Source organism: Lepidothrix coronata, unplaced genomic scaffold, assembly GCF_001604755.1.
Source record: "Lepidothrix coronata isolate B3197 unplaced genomic scaffold, Lepidothrix_coronata-1.0 Scaffold37, whole genome shotgun sequence".
Classification (NCBI taxonomy): domain Eukaryota; kingdom Metazoa; phylum Chordata; class Aves; order Passeriformes; family Pipridae; genus Lepidothrix; species Lepidothrix coronata.
The window spans coordinates 4,915,142-4,939,190 of NW_016690217.1; the positions used below are offsets into that span (position 1 = coordinate 4,915,142).

Genomic DNA, 24,049 nt, shown 5'->3' on the forward strand with positions numbered 1-24,049 from the left:
TGAGTGTTATCCTGCATCTCAAGGAGGTCCCAAAGAAGCTGAAGATGCAAGAAGAGAAAGGCAACTACAATACTCAAGGGGTTGAAGCAATTAAATGGCTTATGAGAAGGGACTAAGGTGGGATGGGGTTCTTCGGTTTGAAGAGGATAAGTCAAGTTGAAGAGGCACCAGCTTTGGTGAGTGGAACTGTTATTCAACTCCCAAATACTGGGACTGAGAAGCACTCAATGAAACTAGGTCACTTTTTCATATTAAAAAAAAATAAAGTAGGTAATGAACTTCTGGAGCCTGTAACCACAGGAGGCCTATGAGCCAGACAGTACAAGTCAGTTCAAAATGAGACTAAGAAAACTCATGGGCAATAGCTCTATAGAAAGATACTATGAAGAAAAGGTCAGAGTCTACCTCCTAACACTGCTAAATAAAGGGCTTGTGGATACATGCTGAGTAGGAGAGGAATGGACCACAAAATGCAGCCAGGCTTACACATCCTCCTCAGAATGCCTCTTTTGCTCCCACCATCAGTCAGAGCCAGGAGAATCAAGTATCTCCTCTAGCACAGTATTTTTTTACATTCTTGGCAGATGCAAAAGAGATAACCCTGATATTAAATCTGAGGAATCAGGAACCAGACATGCCAAAATTCCTTATCCAGTTTTAACATTTACATTACTTTTAGAATCAGTATTAAAATCTAATCTCAAAGCTTAATACAGTAATTGTAATCTAAACTGTGATATTAAACCCACAATTTTTTCAAGCTGTTTGCTTTCAGTTTTTCTGTTTCATGAAACCCAAAACCTTTCCTGGTAATTTGGAACATTTTAATTTTTTTTCTCTTCAATGGAGTTTGAAATGAATATTTTAAAATGTTATTGTTAGTAATAATATGCTATTATTAACTAATTGACTGTGCAGTCACCAGGAACCAACAAGATCATCTGCTTGTTGACATCACATTTAGGGAGTCTAATCAGTCATTTCTCAGAAGCAGAGATTATATGCAAGCTTCCCCCATCTGCAAGTAGGAAAACAGGTAGTTCTCAAATTTTCCATTGCATCAGGTCTAATTTGCAAGAGAATTAATATCTGCCCTAAGATAACATGACAGCACTCTTCATGAAATAACACTGAAACACTCTGACATCCTGGCACAGGAAATACTTGAAATCTGAAGAACAGCAAGATTACCTGGAACATATGAAACTGCAAACAACTCTCTTCCAAATGATTTGTGTTTGATCTCTCTTGTGAACTCCCCGGTCTCTAATCTGAAGCACTGAATTCGACCATTTTCCCGGTCTGCAACGCACAGCTGACTGAAGTCAGGGATCAGGGCTAAGCTGTGGGGGATATGAAACTGTCCAGGTCTGGCTCTGCCTAGAGAAGACTCTGCAATACAAAAGATCCAGGTTTGTGTTAAAGTATGCACTGAAATGATCAGCTTTCCTTAGAAACAGCAGAATGACAAATAAGGCAATATAGCACCAGGAAAAGACCAAGGTCAGCTTGCTTTCTTCTCCAGCACTTTTACTGTTTTAGGTAGATAAATCACAGTAGCCTACTGCAGTTTCTTTGTAAATCCTGAATTTATGAATTTGCTATTTCCCTATAATATTCAACATAGTTTAATGCCTGATACATAAATCTGAGTCAGGTAGAAATGTAATTATTCATAAAACTTAAAATAGATGGAATCATGGCATAAATCTTGCAAAAATGATAAAGGCTTATATTATTTTATTAAATGTTTAAGAAAAAAATTACTTTTGTGAAAGACAGACCTTTTTCTTGATAAAATAGGACATGCCAGTGCTCATACTGAAAGGAAGCTAAAAAATCCCCACTTCTTAATCTCAGTAAATATATAACTACTAAAAGTAGCTGTATGAAGAGCCAAGAGAAAATCTGAATGCAATGACAAGGCTGAAATTCAGGTGAGGCCTGGAAGATATTTCAGTGATAGAAATTCATTAAAAAAATTAACAGTAACATCAGCAATCTTGTGGTTCATGACGAGTTCGTGGTAACAGCAGTATGGGTAAAGTGTCAAGAGCTCTGATTGTACCTTCTCCCCACTGCATCACGTACAGTCCATCTGGAGAGAACTGAATAATTCGGCTGTTACAGTAGCCATCAGAGACATAAATGCTGCTAGTGATTGGATCCACGGCCACATCAGTTGGTTGACAGAAATGATTTTTGTCACTTCCCGGTTGCAAAGCCACTCCCAAGGTCAGTAATGGCTCTTTGCCTTCTGTTCCCAGTTTGAAAACCTTTTTTTTCAGTCAACAGGAAAAGAGAAGAGGTTTCAGTCATGGTAGGTGAAATCTAAGAGGGATGACTGTCTAGGGAAAAATATCTATCACTGTGTGTAAAGTAAATTTATATACCAAACTTAATCTTAATATATTGACTATAATATATATTACCAGTTTGTCAATAGTGTGGATTCTAGAAAATTTCTGCTTAAAATATAATTCTCCTGTCATTACAAAGTAAATGAGCTAGTTTCACATTCTACTTTTAAGTACATCAATAAGCAAAAGATGCAGCAGAAAAACCCAGAGGGGTCTTTACAGGCTTGAGAGGGGCCCATGTGAACCTTATGAAGTTCAATGACACCAAAAGCAATGTCCTGCACCCGTGCTGGGGCAGTCCCAGCCAAAAAATACAGGCTGGGCAGAGAATGGATTGAGAGCAGCCCAGAAGAGAAGGTGTTGGTTGGCCAGAAACTCAACACAAGTTAGCAGTGTGCACTTGCAGCCCAGAAAGGCAACTATGTCCTGGGCTGCATCCAAAGCACTGTGGGCAGTAGGTCAAGGGAGGGGATTCTCCCTCTCTACTCTGCTCTGGTGAGACCCCATCTGCAGTGCTGCATCCAGCTCTGGGGCCCCAACAGAAAAAGCACATAGATCTGTTGGAGCAGGTCCAGATGAAGCCACAAAGATGATCAGAGGGACGGAGCACCTCTTGTATAAGGACAGGCTGAGTTAGGGCTGTTCAGCCTGGAGAAGGGAAAGCTTCGGGAAGACTTTATAGCACCTGCCAATACTTAAAGGGGCTCCTTCCACTATGCTTCAAAGAGATCTGGAAAGGGACTTTTCACAAGGACATATAGGGACAAGAGAAGGGGGAATGGCTTTAAAATGAAAGAGAGTAGATTTAGATTGGATATCATGAAGAAATTCTTTACTGTGAGGGTGGTGAGGCATTGGAACAGGCTGCCCAGAGAAGCTGTGGATATCCCATCCCAGAAGTGTTCAAGGACAGGTTGGACGGGGCTTTGAGCAACCTTGTCTACTGGATGGTGTGGGTGGAATGAGGTGAACTTTAAGGTCCCTTCAACCCAGGCCATTCTATGATTTCTACATTCTATGTCCATGTCACAAATTATTCAACAGGACTATATTCCATGAAGTGCACAGGGGTGAATTTCTGCAGGCATATTCTAACGTTATTCTTAACAGGCTTAGATAAGCAATTTATGTTAAATCTCTAGGAAAACAAAAACACTTTTTTGTGAAATATTAAGGTCCTGGTACTAAAGTTTCAGACACATACCTGATGAAGGGCTACATCAGTGACCCAGTAGTTACCATTTTTATCTATACTCAAACCATGTGGTAAATAAAATCTGCAAGCGCAAATATAGAAGAAACAAATATAGAAGAACAAAGTTAAAATCATTTTCACGGAAGAAAATTATACAGATAAGAAGATTTCACTTTTTACCTACAGATCAAAAAATGCTGTACAAAATAACTACATTTAATATTTAATGAAAAATACAGCTTTACAGGATGGAATTTTCTTGACAAGAGCATCTCAGCTTGAAATTCAGTTGATTTCTAGCATCTCACTCAGGCTACCTTGGCATCTATGAGGACAATGTACAATACTCATGAGCTCTGCTTTCTGTTCATCTGGCTGGTAGATTAAATTGTATGAATTACTAGAAAGAAGAGGTGGTAAAGGTGGAAAATTATTAGTTGTTTATTTTATATTTATTTGTTTATTTAAATAAACTCAGAGGCTATAATTGTACAACGTAATATAAACCACATGAGAATGGGTTTAGGAACTCTTTAGTGTAAAATATACAGAAATATTAGTTCAATTAATAAAAGTAAAAAAACCCAAACTTACAGACTTTTGCCTGTGGAATGGAGCAGTTTTGCATTACTTGGATTCAGCACAAGAATCGTGTTCTGTTCAATTGGTCCAAGACCTCTTTGTTGATAAACAAATTTGCTGTCAAAAGAACTACACAAAAACAGTGGAATAGAAAGCCAGCATTAGAAAAATATACATACAACTTATGAAAGTCGAGTTTTGTAGTTCAGTTCCAGTGGGGGGTTATTGGATTGGTTTTTTCTTTAGATATAAGCCTTATTACATCACTGTATGATTGCGAGAGTTAATAGCATTGTATGTCTGCATTTCCTACTGAGGTTATGACTTCCAAACTAAAGGAGCACTGAATCAACACAGCAAGAATTAAGAAAATCAACAATTAAAACTCCTCTTTTTTTTTTTTTTTTCTCTGATTCTTTGCCGTGGCAAACCTGAAATGGAAAATCCAACCATGTAGCCTAAGAAAAAAAAAAATAACTCATGACCAAGGCATAAGTGCCAGTAAAACCAGCTATACTTTGTGCCATCTAAGGCAATGTGTACCTGTTTGTGTGTTTTTTGCTTTTTCTCTTTTCAAACAGTTCAATATTTTGTTAGAGCTTCCTAGTACAAGATTCAGGTCTTATGGTTCTTATCCTTCTCTGAGTATGCTTACAGAAGATTATAAGATATGATGTGTATTTCTACCCCCACAACACTACCTGGAAAATATTAATAAACAACATTTAAGCATGTCACTATTTCAGACATAAGGAACCAGGATTAACTTTCCAGAAGACATTTACAAGGCACAAAAGTATCATACTTCCAAAAATATAGTTTCTGTACCCTTACAGAGAAGTTGGCTATTACTCTAACCTGTTAAAAAATACGTTCAGCGTTTAGTGAAGGTAAACAGAGTGTAAAATATGTTGAACAAAATTTAAGTCTAAATATTAGAAAATGGTATTTCACTGTGGATGACAAATGCATGAATACAAGACATACTTCCCACTCCCACCTTGTATTTTTAAATCCATTTGTTAATCTCAAGAGAAATCCAGCTATGATTGATGCTACATGGTAAACAAGAATATACTTTGTAGTCACAGAGAAGCCTATGAATAAAGCTATTAAAATGATATATTGTACAGTTCTAGCAGCTTCACATTTCCATAGCATTAAATATTTATATGTCTAGAATTTTTAATGTGGAAAAGCAATATTGGCTTCATATATAACCAGACAAATCTATGACACAATGTGTTTAAGCTTGTGCATAGGCCATGATTAAAAAATAATATTTAGATATTGCCATTACTTATTGTAACTATTTGTAACTATTTAATTTCTGGCAGAAATAACTTCTGATAGAATCCTTTTTTACTATGAATGGTTAAGCCCAAGGTGAGTTACTAAAACTCTCTACTGACTTTTCCTAAACACTCTGGTGCCATCAGGCTATAGGGAGACATTGGATTAACAGTACTGGCACACAATGGCCTACTGGTGTGTACCTGCTTGTTTGACAACAATTGTTTTATTCTTTACCATCAATGATAGTAATCTGCCATAACAAGTTATCTCGGTTTTAAACAGTTTTATTTTAAAAGGAGTCCAACATTGGTAAGGACTTGCTGTAGGTATGAATGACCACAACTGGAGAACCAACACTGCATAGACTGAACTAATCTTATTTTAATCTACACAGACAACCACAGAAAAGAGTATCAGTGATGGCAGGTATTGTACAAAAAAAAACCAACCAGAAAACACAGTTGTATCTCTGGAGAACTGACTATCTAGACAACTTAAAATAATTATTGTCTTTCCGTGTTATGATTTCAGTTCTTAGTAACACTGCTGTCCAGACTTCTATTCCCAGCTTTCCTGGGAACTGAGTGCTTTCAGTGTAAATAAGAGATTGTAAGGTATGTTATGCAAAGAAAGCCTAGTGAACTCTGAAATGAGATTTTGGGAGTGATCTTCCATGCATCTTCTCCTAGAAAGGAAGTCTGACAGGGAGGACAACTGGCATGCTACAGAGTCACAGTCACTCTTCCTCCCAGCATTTGAGACCAATTTCCAGGCAATCAATGTTCCTTTGTTTTAACTGACAAATAAGAACACAAACAATGCTGACTACTTCTAGCTTAAAAGGAGCAAGATCAAAACCAAGATCAAGACCAGAATAACTGAACACCTTACTATTATATGTCATATTGCTCTGCATCATGGTTTTCTAATAGGTTCTGAACTTTGATATTGAAGGACAAGTAAAATCTGCTGCATATTTCACTATTTCCAATTTCAAACCTCAATGTAATCCCACAGTTTTGTTTCTACTTCTCAGCTGGCCATTTCATACTAATACAAACAAATTATTGCTAAATTTACCATCCTTCTGGTGGGCTACCTATTAAATTTAGACAGACCACCTGACTTCATAAAACCTGAAAGCATAACCCTAAGCTCTATTCTTGATCAATATCCATTACCATTGTGGTACTGTGCTCAGCCTGAATTTACCTGTCTATCTTGTTAAGAATGCAGTAACAAGAATGTAGCCCATATTATTTAATATATTCTTTATAAATTCCATGAAGAGGATATATTTTTCATCATAAAATGCAAAATAACTTCCAACTGATTCATTGCTTAGACACCTGAATAGTTCTGGTTTGTTTCATTCTGCCCAGCACGAGCTGCATATAGCAAGGACTGTTCCAAAAGTGAGGAGACAATGTGGTAGAAGAATTTGACTTATTTAAGATGACTTTTTTTTTTTTAATCAGGAGCAGAAGGAATGCTACCGCCACTGCAAAGCTGCTACTATATTACAGGGCTTGTCACTGCATAACTGCTTTTCTAAAGCAGACAGAAGTTACTTTGAATGTACAACAGCACATTCAACCAGCTATATTTAGTGAAACAAGGATCTACCTTTTGTGGCAGATGTTAATAATGCCTTGGAAACATTTGTGCATAGCCTAACAGCACAGATAATTTTTGTTTAATTTGCTTCTATACTATGCGGGTGAAGCACTGAAACAGAAAATAAATTCTGGGCTTTCAGGCTATTGATTTATCACATTTATGATTTGGCAAGGAATATTATACTCAATTAACTGTATTTTCAGCTAATGATAAATGTTGACTTAAAAGCCTCGTAACTTCTTATGCCTCCCCCATATGACTGTCATGATAAACACCTTTCAAATACTAATCTTTTCTTGGAAAATGAGAACACCCATTAGTCCTTCCTTTTTCAGCACAAGCCATGAAAGGGACCCAAAACGATTTCTTATGCCCATGACATACCCAAAGACAAAAAGGGAAGGCTGACTGGGTGAGCACATTTTGTGCCTCTTCTCTGTGCCACAAGATATGGAACAACAGCTTAACCACCAACGTGTTTTCCCAATACATTTTAAAGTCACCATATTCTGTACATATATATATATATATGGCCAGTCTTCGTGAGCGAAGATTTGGGAAAGGTCATTAACCCTTCGAGCCTGCGCAGTGGATTTTTTAGGTGAGACACAGCGTGCGCTGAACTGAGCCCACCCTTTAATCCTGAGGTTCATCTGCCGGGTCCAAGCAAGCTTGGACAGTGGCAGTGAGGGCCTCAGGACGTAGGTTTGTTTAGAGTGACCTTCTCTTAGATGGATTGCCTCACAGGGCTGACGAGCTCCATCTGCCCGGGGGGCTGGGAATCGAACCCGGGTCGCAGCAGTGAGAGTCCTGCACCCTAACCACTAGACCACCAGGGGCCCCGCTATATTCTGTACAAAACAGTGGTTTTAGTCTAGCTGACTTAAGGGCCCCTACCAACTGATTTACTGTGCTTCACAAAAAGAAATAAAAACCCCTAAAACTTGTGAAAAAAACCTCTCATGAGTTAGAATTTAATGTTTAGTCACCTTTACAGACGGCCCAAAACAGCAGCTTATCTCACATCTTACAGTGACTGCTGAGGATAAAGCTGAGTTAAGTGAACATGTAGTGCTACTGAGCACAGCTGGTAGGGATGTGGATTTCCAGACTACAGACCACAACTCTGATCATCTTCTGCACCCACAACTCAAGTTTTGTGCTCTGGATTGTTGCTATACCTCAATTGCCAGACACTCAAAAATACAAGTACCATTCTATTTTCAAATATTTTTTCAATTCTTTCTTCAACAACACAAAGAACAGCACTCACATTCATGCACAGGAGGACAAAAAAACGAATTCAGTATCAGCTTTAATGGAATACTTAAAGTCTGAGTAATACGAGTTGCATAATGCATTATCCTTTCAAATTTTATAGTCTATATTTATGTCTACTTGAGCTGGAGAGATCACTGATGTATGAGAAAAATGTATGAGAAGTAAATTATTGCTTTACCTGCTGCATTATGTTATTTAGCTGAAAACCCAAATAACTTACTTACTTTCACAAAACACTATTCTAAGCACAATTTCTTGTAATAACATTGAGAATGCTGCCTTTCCATTTTTTAGAAACTATGCTACCTTAAAATGAATTCATTGGGATTTGAAAAAAACTCCTTACCAATTAGCCTTTTAGTTATGTATACGGAGAACAGATGCTTAGAGAGAAGATAAAACCTCACATTTAAAAAGGGTACTCCATACTCATCTCTTCCGGTGAGCTTGTGATATGTTTACATTTTTTGCAGGAGCGCCCATTGGGCAAAACTTCAAAACATCCAGGGGTTTCCACCCCTTGGGGTCTACCACTTTTCAGCCTCTGGGGGAAAAACCAAGGTCCAAACCACCACACAACCAAAGAACTGAATTTTAAATGGAAAAAGAACTGTCTTTCCTTGAGAAGGTCTACATACAGCACACACCAGTTTGACCTTCTAACTTGCCATTCATCAAGAGTCTCTACTTACTTTTCATCCCAAACGTGATCACCTCTGTGGAAGACAACAAGGTTATTTTCAGGGTCCAGAGCCAACCCAGAAACTTGGCCTAGTTTGAGGTCTAACCCAGGCCACTCCACAGCCTCTTCTATGTGAAAATCTGATGAAAAAAACAAATAAAACCAGACAATTATGTAGCATATTTATAAAAAAACACCAAACATGGTTAACTGGCATTTGGTACAGACTATTGGGAATTACATGGACATTTTCTTACATATAGTATTTTCATTAATGCATTGCAATTTAATCCAAGCATAGCTCTAATACAGTAAAGCATTAACAAGCACTGGCATCTTGCTACACATAGGATGATAGAAATGTCAAACCCACCTTTGACTCCATTTTTTTTCCTCCATCTTATGAGGATACATGGACACAGACTCTAGAATTTTTAGGTGCTCTATAAATATTTTCTATACTGAAAGATTACAAAAATATACAACTACAATCCAAAATAATTAGGCAAATTTAAATACTAAGCTATCAGTGTTTTATTAAAAATGCATAACAAATAACATGAATGACTAAATCAACTACTAGTAGAAGTGATTGATTCATGATCTTTTTTTTCTATAAAGTTTTTAACACTAAGAAAAACATACAGAGAAAAAAGAAAAACATCAAAGAGAAACAAATAAAACAGTAATTATGTGAAGTTTTTCTACAACATTTCTTACAGCCAACATATGCACTAGCTCTGGATAGTGCTCATATCCTAATTCAAATACTACATGCATAAGTAGGAAACAGATGTCTAAATCTGACTAAAAAGATGAAGAAGGGTAGAATATCTGTCATTGTTTACGGCATAACACACTGTTTTTAAGAAGAAATACTCTACAGCTTTTGAGTAACACGAATCTGATTTCCATACTAAATCAACAGCACAGGATTCAGCAAGTGAACCACTACTGAAAGGTCAAATACTTCTTGTGATTGCCTTAAAGTGCAAAACTCCTCAACTAAGAGAGATTAATTTAGTCTCAACTTAAAAATTAATATTTAAAAGATAAAAATATGGTTACTTCAATATCTGCTTTACGTAAAAACAGACTCACACTGAAAAAAGGCAAAAACAGTTAAAAATTTTAAAAACTTGCAGAGAGTTAACTACAAGGATTATTTTCTCGCAGACTTACTGCTTAAATACTATTTTAAGTGGTTGCTCCTACGTTGCTCTGGCAGTATATTGAGACAAATGAACTATATTACCAAAAATAAAAAATGTAATGACAAGAAAAATCCCCCTAATTCCAATTAAAGAAAAAAAGAAAAATTCAAAAATGCCTTCTACATGTTAGGAAATCCATCACTGCTTCCTTTCAGAAATTAATTTTTTCAGCATAATTTAGTATTTTTAAAATGCATACTTTGTATGTAGGTACATATAGTCAAACTGATGCTGAATAAGCAATCTCTTGGAAGTTATGTGAAACTGCTTCACTAATATTCAACATGTTTTGATAGCATCACGCTGTACTTTTCAACTTTCAGTTCACCCAAGTTTGCTGTGATCCTAAACACTAATCACTGGGGTACCATCTGGGCAGGTGAAACACACTCATGAAGTGCCAGGGCATCCATGCTTTGAACAAAAGGCAGATCACACACCTTAACACACAGCACCCAAGGAGTTTGAGAGGGTTCAGTTGGAAGTGATCTTTCAGTGAAAGCAAAAATTAAATGGAACACAATGTCTAAAATCTATAGGCCACCTGTGCAACCCATCTGTTGTGATAAGCATACCCTCCCCTTCCATCTCACTTGGAAGAGATGCAGTCTGAGCAGTAACTACAAGGATGCAGTGGAGGGAAAATCATTCTCCACAATCTACACAATGGAAATACAAAATCAATGCTGAAAACCTAGTGCAAACTAGGAGATAGGAGTTTTAGATATCATAGCTAGAGTTGGTGACAGAAAAAATCTAGAGGTTTACACAAACCCAAAATAAACCTGAGGCAAATGTAGTGAATCCGAGACAGTAATCAGAAACTTCTAAAATAAGATGTTCTGCTCTGTAGAAATCTTAGCTGAACAAAAGCTCCAAGCTAAAATAAAAGCCATTAAGAAAAAATTGATATATATACACCCTTCTGCTCAGTTCACAACAGGTGCAGTGCCAGGTATATGCATGGATGCTTGAATTTTGAAAGGAATAAAAAGAGGGAAATCCAGTGTATGCTTCTTCACTTACTCATCCCATATCAGTTCAAGCTAAATTGAAGTAAACTTGTCTATGTTTCATGTCAGAGTGCCCCTTAGTTCCCAAGCCTTTTCAAAAAACCTAGAAAAAAATAAAAGGCTGAACATAGGAACCCTAAATTTTGGCTTCTGTAAAATTTAGTCTCCCAAAAGGCATGTACTAAAAGATTTCTGACATATCGAATGTACAGTGAAATACAATTTATCACGAGAGCTCCAGCCTCTATACAACCTTTAGATTTCATCAAATGTTTCCACAATTGGTTAATTATTGTTACATTTTCTTTTCCCTTTCCAAGTCTCATACTGAAAGTCCTTTGATACAGATTTATCTTAAGGCAATTAGCTTTTTACAAAATCTCACTAAATTTAGACTTTGTTTATCTAAGACTTATTACTATTTCCCTACAAAAATAAGTGGTCTACAGAATAGTTTCACGTGAGACCAAAGAAAATTACTTTTCCCATTAAAATAATTTACAATTTCTTTAAAAAGATCACCAGTTTTGTTGTAAATGAGATCCCTAAGTACCAGATCTTCCTTCTTTCAATTTAGAGTAGTTCCTTTCTTATAAAAAAAATTAAATAAAGAATGACATAGATTTAGAACATCCAAGTCATCCTGTAATCCTCCACAAATGAAAGATTAAAGCCTTATTTATTGGCAAAATTACAATTTGCTGTCCAGAATTCCCTGAAAGATCTTTCAAGCTTTTAGCATTACAAATTTTAAGTCATATTGCATTACTCTCTGCCACCAGAGAAATAATTTGAATCTTGACAAATCTAAGGAAGCACTGCACAAAGAAGTTTTTAAAATTGGAAAATTACACTCTTTGCCTTAATTAGGAGTTATAATTGTACTGGTTGCATGTTAAACAACTTGACTGATTAGTGACCAGTCTCAGGGTAGCAACCAGGAAGTAGTATAAAGTTACAAACATAACATTTATAACAACTTTACTTAACATATTGGTCATTTGCTTTTTCAAGACAGTTACATGTTTAAAACTGGAATATTTGCAAGAGTAAAAATATTAAACTATTTTAATTCTGGTAATTATTGAACAGTTAATTGAAATTAATTTAACAACAAAGTCTTGCCCTAACAATACTGGGAATTTTTTCAATTCAATACAGAAAAGCATTTTACAAAGGGTGCAATTTTTTTCTTAAATTAAGACAACTTTAAGTTCCACTTCTTCCTCTGAAGAGGAAAATTGTGTTACGGAAGATTTTGTTCTTACATATGTAAATACTTCCCTAAGCAGAAACTAAACGTGCTTAAAGATATTATTGCTACAAAAGTTCTTTTGCCAAAAGATGGCGCTGGCACCTTTTTCAGGTCAGAACTTCTGTCCTTAGAAGTATCGCAGACACTAACCTCCCCCCCAAACAATGCTAATTAAGGAAATTTGAGCTTTCTTTTCTGCTGTATCTCAAAATCGCATCATTTGAAAGTCCTTTTATTAACTAATCCTCCACCAACAAATTACCCACGTATGAATATGTGGCTACTAATGTAGCCAAGCAAATGCTTTCTGTAGTTAGAATTCATGCCATGAGATGCGCCACACTAAACCATTTATTTAGTTCACTGAGACTTTCTCCTCTGAATCAGTGAAAACAGAAGGGAATTTTTGTCTTTGCCTTCTACATACCACGTGTTATTAGTCTGAGCTAACTGCTTTTGCAGAAATGCTCATGCACTTGGCTCTTCTGAGCACTTAATTCCAGTGAGGTTTATGGAATTATTTATGATTTACACTTATGTCAGGCACATGGTAACATCCCACCTGTTTTTTTGCCCCTATGTCAACCGGCTCTACTTTAAGTGCATAGCATAACATAGCATTGGAAAGTCCTTGTCTTTACTTTTCAGTTGAACACAAATCCAGGATTTTGCTAAGCTTGATTATTGTAACAGAGTCTCATGTAAGTGGAGACAATACATGTTAACATTACGAACAGAAATAAAAATCAAGTGGATTATGAATAATACACATTTGTGTACAAGAGTACTTAGAAACATCAGGCTGGGTGGTTGCAACAAAAAAGCAGGCATGTGCGGCCACAGCTTACACATACAGATGGTTTCCATGCATACATTCCAGTTTATTTTACGAGATACTTGTCATATGTTGCATTATCTGGCTTTCCACATTAGCAGGTAAGGCTAAGCACAGTCAATATCACAGAGACCAAAATGCAAGTAAAACAAACACAATAGTTCCATGGTTTCTGCTGTCTTAGAAACCTGAAGGGAAACAACTGTAATTCTAGAATAATAAAACAGCCTGTCTGAGAATATTTGGATAGCCAAGCCCAATTTGAAATCAATATGCAGAAAATTTTACTTCTGAAGAACTTTTCAGGATTAACTACTGCTCTTTCTGAATAAGAGAAAGATATCCGATAGAATTGCAGGAATACCTTTTATAAAATTGTGTATCTGACAAACGAAGTTAATCAGAAAACTCATAAAATGTATTGATTATTCCATTGACCATTTAATAGTAGTTACTTGTATTAAAGTTCTTCATTTCCTGTGACTACTATATCCTGTATTTACCTTGTTTTAGTATAACTGATATAAAATCATTAAGTAAAAGTCTTCAGAGTCAAAAAATACTCTATTGTCCAGAAAGTACTGGTATTGTGCCATCAGTAGACTTTCTTTCTTGACACATGGAGGGGGAAAGAACCCCAATGAAACACCTCTAGAGGGAGAACACTTCCATAATTAGGAAAATTGCCATGTAAAATACTTCCACCAAGCCTCAACTGATACTCCCTTCAGATTTTGCTAATGTGGATCACAGCTCTTACAGTGCATTTCATTGTACAAAATTAACACCTAACCCACCTCCTGTATGTTCTTTTTCCCAGCTTCCCTCACCATGTTTAGACTGCTGCAAAGAGAAATGTCTGTTTTCTGGTGGCCTCAAAGTAGACTCTAGTCTGTGAAATTTGTGAATTCTGTCTCTGAGAAGAATAGTATCGTCCCTCTCATCATGATTTGTGATCTCTCTGGCAAGATCCTTCTTTTGGACTACATTAGCAATCTCAGCTACAAGATCCGATTCTGCCTTTTCTGTAGGTTTATGTTTATGCATATGCACAACATCTTCCCTTTCTCCTAGCAGCTTGGAAAGGAGTGAATAGAAATCACCTGTACAGAAAAGAGAAAAGATAACAGGAAAGGAGGAAGAGAAATAATTATAGCAAACCGTGTAACTTTAGAAAGCTTCAGCAAAATATACGGTAACAAAGTTATTCAAACAGTTATTGGTAAAAGTAGTAAAGAGAAACTGTTCCAGCCTCAGGAACAGAATGAGTTTCTGGTACGAAAGATAAACTCAAATTGTTATTGACTTTACATCACATATAAATTCCCACTTTTACCTGATACTCTGGCATCAAAAAATCATCACCTCTGCACAAATGTTCCTGGAAACATGGAACAAGAGAAAAACGAAAAGGGAAAGGGAAGAGAAAAAGAGAAAGGGAAAAGGAAAATAGTACGCACATTTCAGTAAAAGAATATTTATGATGGAATTATCTGGATTTTCCAGGCTACTGCAGAGTTACTATATTTTCACAAAACAAAGAGGGAAAAATTGTATAGTTTTATCAATTTTTTGCTTACAAAGACAATAATAGACCATCAGAATACATTTCAAAGCATATGGTTTTGAAATCTGTCATGTATAAGAAGCTTAGGCCGTAAAAAACCAAAATTTCACATTTGCAAACAGATTCCATAGCACCCACTGTAGAAAAAAGACAAACTAGTAAAACAGAATGATCCATTAAACTTGCATTTATTAATTCAGTCGGAGTCCTGTCCCTCCTCTTAATCCAAATGATAACAGTCTTTAGCCATGATATCATCTGGCAATGCAGGGAACAGTATTTTTATCTCCATAACATTCTTAGGCATCAACAAGAATTTCTGTTAATTCCAGAATAATAGCTCAAAGCACAAAAAATGAAAACAGAATTTATTAACCAAGTATCTTGGCTTAAAATCAACTGCATCATTTGAATGGAAAGAGACATTCAGTGTGCTTTAAGAGTTAATGCAAGTAGGTATACTTCTATTGCAAGTACAATTCATTCAATTAAAAATTTGTATTATTCTATGGCAGGCTGTATAAGACATTTTCTAGAAAAGCAAAACTATAACTAATGAAGCTTTCACAAGAAACAAACAAACAAAAAAACAAAACAAAGGAAAAAAAAAACAACAAACAAAACCATCCAGAACCAGAAATCATCACTTGCAGCCTGGGACAGAGTAAATTAAGTCTTGTAAATGAACCTAAAAGGATCTGTCATATTATTAAACAGTCCCACTTCAATGATTTTGAGTAGGATTCCGTTCCTTGCCCTTGGAAATGAAATATCCCAGATGACATCTTCTGTCAGAAAATAATTACTGAAGAAACAAGGCCCATTTCAATGAAATTAACAAAGCAGATTAGAGAGAAAATCGTTAAGCTATATAACAAATATGAATTATTTGCTTCAAATGCAATTGTGAAGCTAGAGCACCCCATCATCTTAATATTGTCATTCAACGAGTCCAAGTACTGATTCAAAACAAATACAAATATTTTAGAACTATGATATCATAGGAGTTTTGGATAGAAACCCTATTTATTCTGAGAAAGGTTTCCAATTACATTAATCAGGTTCAATAGTCTCTACTTAAAGCATCCAATAATTGGTGCTGAAGTAGAAACACAGCTGGAATTTCCTTTACTTAGGAAACATTTGGTACTAAAATACTCTATATTGGCCTTTTTTTCCAACATTTGAAAAAATAAATGTGTTTCATATGTACAAATGTTTTAGTTTTATCTATGGCTGGAGACCCACAGGCCAACTGACTTCCCTACAAACAATTATTTCCAACAAGAGGTCTCAGTGGTAAAAGCAGTGTTCTGCTCAACATAACTGTGAAAAATCACCCTTTAATCAGCAAGTCTAGCCTATTTTAAACTGCAGGCCTTTTTAAAGCAAGTTTAGTGATAGTTGCCCAGTTCACCCTCTCCTATTTCTGTGCCAACAGTCTAATCAACTAACTTGTAATTAGTGGTTGCAAAAGGACAGCATACTACAGTTTGTATAAAGGTTTCAGAACCCTAACTCACAGCACATATGCTCATTCTACTTGAATGAAGAAGTGCTTCAGCCAAAGGCATTGCATTCTAGCTCTGTTGTGCAACCACACAAAACAGATAAAAAAGAGCTTTAGCTTACTTGTCTGATATTAGCTCCTACAAAACAAACTGGTACAACATAGGGCTCAATAGAGGACAAGAATAAAAGACAGCAAGGGAATTCAACTTAAAAACAAGGCAAGTCCAGAGAACAATTTTTAAGAAAAATAAGAAATTCTAGTAGTCTTTATAGAAGCTGTTAATCAGGGATTCAACTCCAAGTAGGTTGATCAGAACTGATTCAATAATCATAAAATATATGAGGAACCTTCAAACAGTGGAGTACAGAGTAAGGCAGTTTGAGTACATTGCTATCAGTAGCTATAAATGAGATATTTTCTAAGCTGAGCTTGTCCTGTTGGTGCTTTCATTAACCAGGGGTTCTGTAACCACAGCAGATATTTAAGAACTGTTTGAATGTATGGAAGAAGGTGTGCCTGAGAGAGTGGAAGTGTCCTGAATTGTGATCCTTTCCTCAAGTAAATGTGTTTGAGGAAATGAGTATGAAATCTCTATACCTTAAGTCTAAAAGATATCCATCTACATATCTGCCCAGTATCTCCATATTCTTGGCACAAACGCAAGGCTGAAGTCTTCTGTCAATTTCTTGGCATCTTGAACAACTCAAGAGTATTTACATAGCACAGATGTGTGCAGATGTGAAAGTGAAGAATTTAAGTTTCCTGATAACTTAATGTATGCAGCTGTAGCCTGAAGTCCACACATTGAATGGAGGTCCCATATTATTTGAGACCAACATTTTTCGGCTTTGCTCGTGATCTCTAGGCAGATTCCAATAAATTTGTAAGCAGTGTAATTTTAAGAAGTAGCTCAGAATTCACTACAGATTAACTAGCAAATAGCAGACTCATTTGGATTCTGATTAACAGTTGCTCTCTGCAAAGCAACATCCAGCAAACATCAAAGCACAATCTTGTGTTGCTACTTTACAGCTGTCTTTTACCAGCTGGAACAGTTGAAAGATGCTGCTTGCCTGAAGATGCTCAGTGGGAAAGGAACAGCAGCAAGATGCAATGTGTCATCTGTTTGGTCTAGTTTGAGATGAGTCAGCCTGGACTTTAGAATGCCTGGATATGACTGGACGAAGACATGGGTGAATAAACAACTTCTCTTATTGAAAAAACCGTATTCTACCACTGCAGTGTCTGGGAAGCTGCTTGATTAGGTCATTTTCAGAGAGGATACTTACAGGCACCTCTTATGGGTAAGCTATCAGAACACTTCCCTCTACATAAAAGATGATTGGTTACAAATACCTACAAGTTTACTCTCTTCTGGAAGAAGTGATAGCAGTTGAGACCAACATCTCCAGAATGAAACAATGCACAACCATATTCCAGTAAGTTTAAACTTCTGATGGTGGTTTTACACTAGCAAAACTCTTCTACAGAACAGCATTTTGGTAAACAGTCGTACAAACAAATAAAATCATAACATTGGTAACTTCATTGAAAAACACGAGTTGAACTTCATCTGATCTCAATACAAGGTCAGATTAGTTTAAGGTTAATAAAGCAGTTTACATATGTAATGTTTTTAGTCATGTGGTTTAGTTTTAGGCAGTCCTGTGAGGAGCAGGGAGTTGGTCTTAACGATCCTTATAGGTCTCTTCCAAATCGAGATGTTCTAGGATTCTATGTCTAAAACCAGTCCTTTTTTTTCCAGTGCTAGAGCCCAAGTTCCTCAATCTGCAGTGAGCAGTCGCTGTCCGTGGTCCTTCAGCAGCACACCATTGTGCTGATGGAAGCACCAGTATCCAGTTTAGATGAAGTATCTAGCCATGGTGCTGCAGGATCAAGCTACATAGCTGGGAATTTCAGCCACGGTAAGCCTGTCCAGAGAGCCTGAATGAGTACCTGTTAAGATACATAGGTGAAACTCATTTTGCTGCATTTTAGAAAAAAAGGCAAGACACTGTGGTGGTGTCTGAGAATTTTCATCTCCAGAATCTCTATTTTTATCATAATGCCTGCACAGCGTCACTGAGACAGTTCAGATAGGCTCCCCAGCATGTTACTGGCATTCCAGACTTTATGTCGTTCCTTCCAAATTTATGTCTTGGTCCTATCACAATAGGATCGGGAAAGAACCTTTCATAGCTAACTTTGGGCTTCCCAATTATCTCTGAATAAAATGGAGTGTATTCTGAGACTGCATGCTTCTTGTTCAGTGGGTTCAACTGGCAAAAGTGGTCAGGGATTCTGCCTTTTCCAAAGTACTGAAATCATGGTCTAAATGACATGGTCTACAACTATGACTTTGTCTCACTTTAAAGCTCATGTAATGTCCATGTAATATTAATTTTCTTTGCCTTCTTTGGCTCCTAGATGAAGCTACCAAGGTCACTGTAACAGGCATACATAAAATAACATTGCTGGTTTAAAAGAAGGGAATAAAGGCATGGAAAGACATTGCATAACTGAACAAGGTCTAATGCCTGGACACAGTTTGACATAACAGGCCAAAACAATTTCCAAAATGTCTTCTAGTCTGCTATTATTTTTCATGCAAATCGTGATCTAATCTGTTGCTTTGATGAAAGCATTGGAAAGATTCATGAGAACCAAAAAATATTAAGTAATATTAAGGTTGTTTTCTTTCTGAAGGCATTTGAGGGGCTGGAAGAAATAGATAGGAAATGAAAAGATTAAGCTACTCTAGAGATTCTTGGCCATCCTCACTGCCCTAAGTAATCTGCACTTAGAGCACAGCCAAACTGACATGTCTGAAGAACCAGGAATTGCATCTGCTCTCAAGGCATTTCTAAGCAGCTTACAGAGCTAAAAAAAGGATGGAAGAAAAGGTAAAAAAAAAAAAAGTTTCTCTTGTTTTCTATGTCTGCATGTCCCTAACAAGGGGGTTTACTACTACTGCAATGTAAATGCACTTCCTTCAGGTTTTATTCATCCTTTTTTGTTTTTTCTTAATCTGTCAAAATATTTTAATGTAGAAACGTTTTGAGAGTTCAAGCACAGTTTTTAAAATCAATGGGTTATAGGAGTTTGTAACTGGGAAATGTTAAAGCTCAGTATGAAGGAAGACAAAGAATCTTCACTGAGGATTACACTTTGTTACAGATACGTGTTCATCACCAAATCAGAACCTGAGACTCAAACCCAAAGCTGCTTGCAGGCATCTAACTGCCCTATTCTTTTCTTTCCTTCCCAATCAGTAATAAGTTCATGACAAGCACCAATCATTTTGTTACAATAAAACATATTTATCAGCTACTGCTAGATGACTAGTAATAAACACAACGGTTTTACTACACAGGACCTTACTGTGCTTATTTGGATATATTACAGACATTGGTAATTCAGGCACAGGGTACACCAGTTCCACTCAAATTTCTATTTCATGCAGTACATACTTTTAAATACATTTAGACTCACAAAATGACATATGTGAGAGTATGTTTATTATGAAAAGTAGTTCTGCCATCTTCAATTTCTTTCTTTTAAGCATCATTATGCTTTATTTAAAAAAACCCAAAAGACAGAAAAATTATAAAAAAGGAAAATATTTTGCCAACAACAACAACAATAAATATATAATGTTGGTTTGGTTTAAATTTGTGATATGACTTCATAATTTCTCTGAACTCTTCCTGTACTAATACAGTGTACACTTTCCATTTCTTCAGACATGCTAACGCTATTAAAAGCAGGTTTTGTAGTTTTCATTGATAAGTAGCCTTTATATTACAGAAAATACAAAGGAAATATCCCTCTACAGTTTTAAGAACCAGAGAACATAAACCAGATGTCAGACGGTGAAGACTGAAACACTGAATTTAAAATTACTTCTTTCCACGCTTGTTATATTCTTTTCCTGCTTAGGTATGTGCTGAAGATGCTTTTATAGAGATTACCTTATCCTAACCAAATCAAAGACTCATCTTTCATTTATAACTTTGAGCAGGATCACTCAGTGCTGAAACAGCAAGCAAATTCTCTGAGATTCTGAATCTTCCTAATTACAATTCTTTAATGATGTGTATCGCTCTGAGTATCTTTCAGTAGCAGTTTCTTCCAAGGTTTAATTCAGTCACTTTTATCTTACTTTTGTACTCTATTTAAGGGACCTCATATTATCTCTGAGCACCAAACATGCATCCCAAGCCTGAAAACATCTGAAGATTTTCTTGTATGTCAGGCCTTAATATAAAATAGTCTCTAATTTCATTCTATGCAACCCACACCAATACTGGAAAGTGAATCTGTCTTCTGGTTTGAGCCTCTCCTAAGAATTTTAAACTACCTACCAAACTAAGCTCCTCTGTTTTCTTACAACCAGACACACAACAAAATTATGACAAGTTCATTTTAGAAAGTAATGTAACCCGTGCTGGCAGAAAAATACACCAAGTCTCATCGGTTGATGTTCCTTGCACAGATTTGTCATATAATATTACGAAAAAAATACACCACTTCATTGAAAGTTGCTGCTCTGCTTGAAAAACTAAGTACCTGCCTGCACACTGATTCTCTCTTCCTCTTCAACACCTATCCCACAAGACTTTGTAGGCCTCCCCCACCCTTTTTTTTTCCTGAAGGAAGCAAAAGAGAGATGAGGCAGAAAGAGGAGGAGCTATACCTTGTTCTTCCACTTAAATCAATTGGAAATTTCTATCCCAGATACAAAAAACCCTCATTCAGTACACTTTTATTGTATGAGCTTTTCACAGAAATGCACAACTGAACAACTTAGAACAGACATTTCAGTTTCCCAGCTCAGTAACTTCTGAATGCTGGACTCAAACTATAATATTATTTTAAATGTATGAGGTTTAACAGGATTTCAGTTAAAACACTCAGCATGAGTCTATCTGAGACATTCCAAAAGAGAGATCTTAAGTTCACTTACATTGAACTTTCCCATTTGAACTCCTGGAATAACTTGTTCTCATGGCAATCATGAAATAATGAGGGATAAGGGAAAAAAACGCACTACACTGGCAGTACAACTGACTAATCCTGAGAGCAAAAGAACTGCTACTTTGACTCTCACTTCAGATTTCATCATCAGAGGCAAAAAATAAGTAACTATTTTGGTACTGACTCCTCAGTTCCCTAAGTCAGAGAGAAGTAAAAATGTACTTTTGTAACTGTCACAATAAACATAATACTAGAAGTAAAATGAAAATTCTCTTTTCTCTCCCATCTATGTGTAAGTAGTGTATACAGGCCTACACACACTCTTCCAAAACAAACCCAAAATCTAATTTTTGGTTTATATGCTGCTAGCAAATTTTTAGCTCAAGCCAACCTCGAATTTTCCTTTAAAACATTTGAACACAATTATATTTATTTTACCAGGAAAAAAATTTGCCCCTTCTGCTTCAAAAAGTTTATGATTACATCTAATGAGATACCATATTGTGAGCCAGCCAACAAACTAAGTACTGGACATGTGATTAACCATCACCTGTCTATTTCTTCCTTGTTTTAAAGAAACTACTCTTGCTATTATGTTTTTAATGTTTACACGCACAGCTTTCAGGTACACCAGCAGTGAAATTTCTCAGTAGTAAAGGTTGCTTCACTGCTTCCACACCAAAACAAACCAGAACTCCATTATACTATATTATGCCACAGCTTACAGCCAGGAAAGTGATGAACAAGCAGAATGAAACACATTTAGGCCTTTTTTCCACAGGTAAAGACATACAGCACAGATAGTGAATGTTGACAAAAAACCACCACAGCACTACTGTCTCTATTGAGTACAATTAAATCAAACTTCTACTGATGAACAAAAAATAAACATACATAGTATTTGTTTTACTATGGACCTTGTGCTTTGGCAGGAAGAGTAAACTCTCCAATATGCACAAATGTTTAAATCAGTTGCATTTCCTACAATAATTCACTTCCTATGAACAGTTTACCTTCACCATACAATGATGCTGCTGTTTGAGAAACAATATAATGAGGTCACTTTCATGAAGGTAAGTTCAGTTAAATTTTAACATGACAGGGATTTAGCTTTATCTTGATGTGGAGTGGTGCTTTGCTTTGTGATGTTTACTGCCTATTTCAATATATTTGCATTGCTTATTAATGTGCTTCTGATGAGTGAAGATAATGAAATTGAAAATTTAATGTAAAAGCCATGATAGTATCTGGAGGTACCAATATAATAAACTACTTGTGTGGCAGGAGGTACCACTAAACCTATGCCCAGGCAAACATGTGATACATATAGTATTAGCAGGCAGATACATGGCAGGATTTTTTGTTTTCCCTTTTTGAGGCAAATGCCTAGATTTAAGAATACTAACATAAAAATTGTCTCTTTGAGGACACCTCTAACCCCCAGATTTGTAAGTACCTCCATGGCAGCATAATTTAACAACTATTTCAGTTTTAGTGAAGTAACGGTGTTTACTTTGGTTACCTGAAACTAAGAAGGGAAACATAAGTTGCTACAACATAGTGAATCATAGAGGAAAGAAACACATGCAAGATAAAACACAGAATTATGGAAAAATTGTTGAAGTGCTTTCTTCCGAGCAAATCAAAAGCAGAATTTACTGAGCAACAGCTCAGCACCAACGGAACTAATCAAAGCCTCAGTTTTAGTAGCTCTGTGTTTTGTAGATAAGGTTATCACACACAGTATGTCACGCCAGACCATAAATGGAAAGACTTACGTCCTTTACCTCAGCAAAAGTTTGAATTTGTATAACGACCTTAGCCTCAGTGGCTAAGGTATTTTCTTCTGTGAAGCTTAGGAGGTCTCCCCTCAGTCCCTCCAACCTATAGAATTTTCTTGTCATTAAGGCCTTGTTCAAATTTGGTTGATATTGGCTGACTCACTAAATTTACTGGAGGAGATGGACAAATTGGCAGCACAACTGCATAAAACTGATTGCCCCACAAAACTGACTCCAATTGCTATGTAATTTTTATAGCATTTTAGCAGACTGTTTTCAGCTCCTGGTTTTCCCAGTGTATCTTATCAGGTGCTCATGAGCTCGCAGAACCAAAACACACTTTTTAAACCAGCCACCCAACCTTCCCTCTTTGGAGACAAAACCAAAATCAAACCTGATCTGATTTTGCATTTTGCTTTTTTTTTCTTTTTGCTTTCTCAGACATAATTCAACTGAAGTTAGAGCTGTATCAATATAAAATTGAAGATAGGCTCCTGTAAACGATGGAAGAATTTACCTTAAGCTAACAATTAAGAATATGAAATGAAATTCTCTCACGGCAACTCTTGTGTTTTGGTATGTCATATCATGAACCCAACTGATTTCAAATGGACAAAACAATGCACTGTGTTTCCATAGAAACATGTTAGATGAGGATATATACTAAACAGTGGTCTCAGCAAACCAAACTGCATTGCAGAAACATGCCTTTGAAATATATTTCAAAGACAAATGAAAAAGATTTTAAAAGCAGGACCTTGTTTCAACATTTTTTTTCAAATACTAATGAATTCAATAAAACACACAGATAACCAGAACCTTGACCAAATGTCAATGCACTTATTAGTAACATAAGGGTGAAGCAGCTTGTCAGCATA

The 24,049-nt window shown here is 36.3% G+C and overlaps 1 protein-coding gene across 15 annotated transcripts in view; it reads right to left on the reverse strand.

Annotated features, from left to right (window-relative positions):
* PAM (peptidylglycine alpha-amidating monooxygenase) overlaps positions 1-24,049 on the reverse strand; it is a 125,479-nt gene that overhangs the window by 9,365 nt on the left and 92,065 nt on the right. For 11 of the 15 annotated variants that reach the window (XM_017812590.1, XM_017812597.1, XM_017812595.1 and 8 more), the window contains 6 exons: positions 14,131-14,436; positions 9,027-9,156; positions 4,150-4,266; positions 3,565-3,637; positions 2,069-2,276; positions 1,192-1,392 (listed from right to left, as the gene is read on the reverse strand). In XM_017812590.1, coding sequence (XP_017668079.1) covers positions 1,192-1,392; positions 2,069-2,276; positions 3,565-3,637; positions 4,150-4,266; positions 9,027-9,156; positions 14,131-14,436 — 1,035 coding nt within the window. The remainder of the gene's footprint in view (positions 1-1,191; positions 1,393-2,068; positions 2,277-3,564; positions 3,638-4,149; positions 4,267-9,026; positions 9,157-14,130; positions 14,437-24,049) is intronic. The other 4 variants (XM_017812602.1, XM_017812601.1, XM_017812600.1 and 1 more) reach the window with 1 other exon arrangement.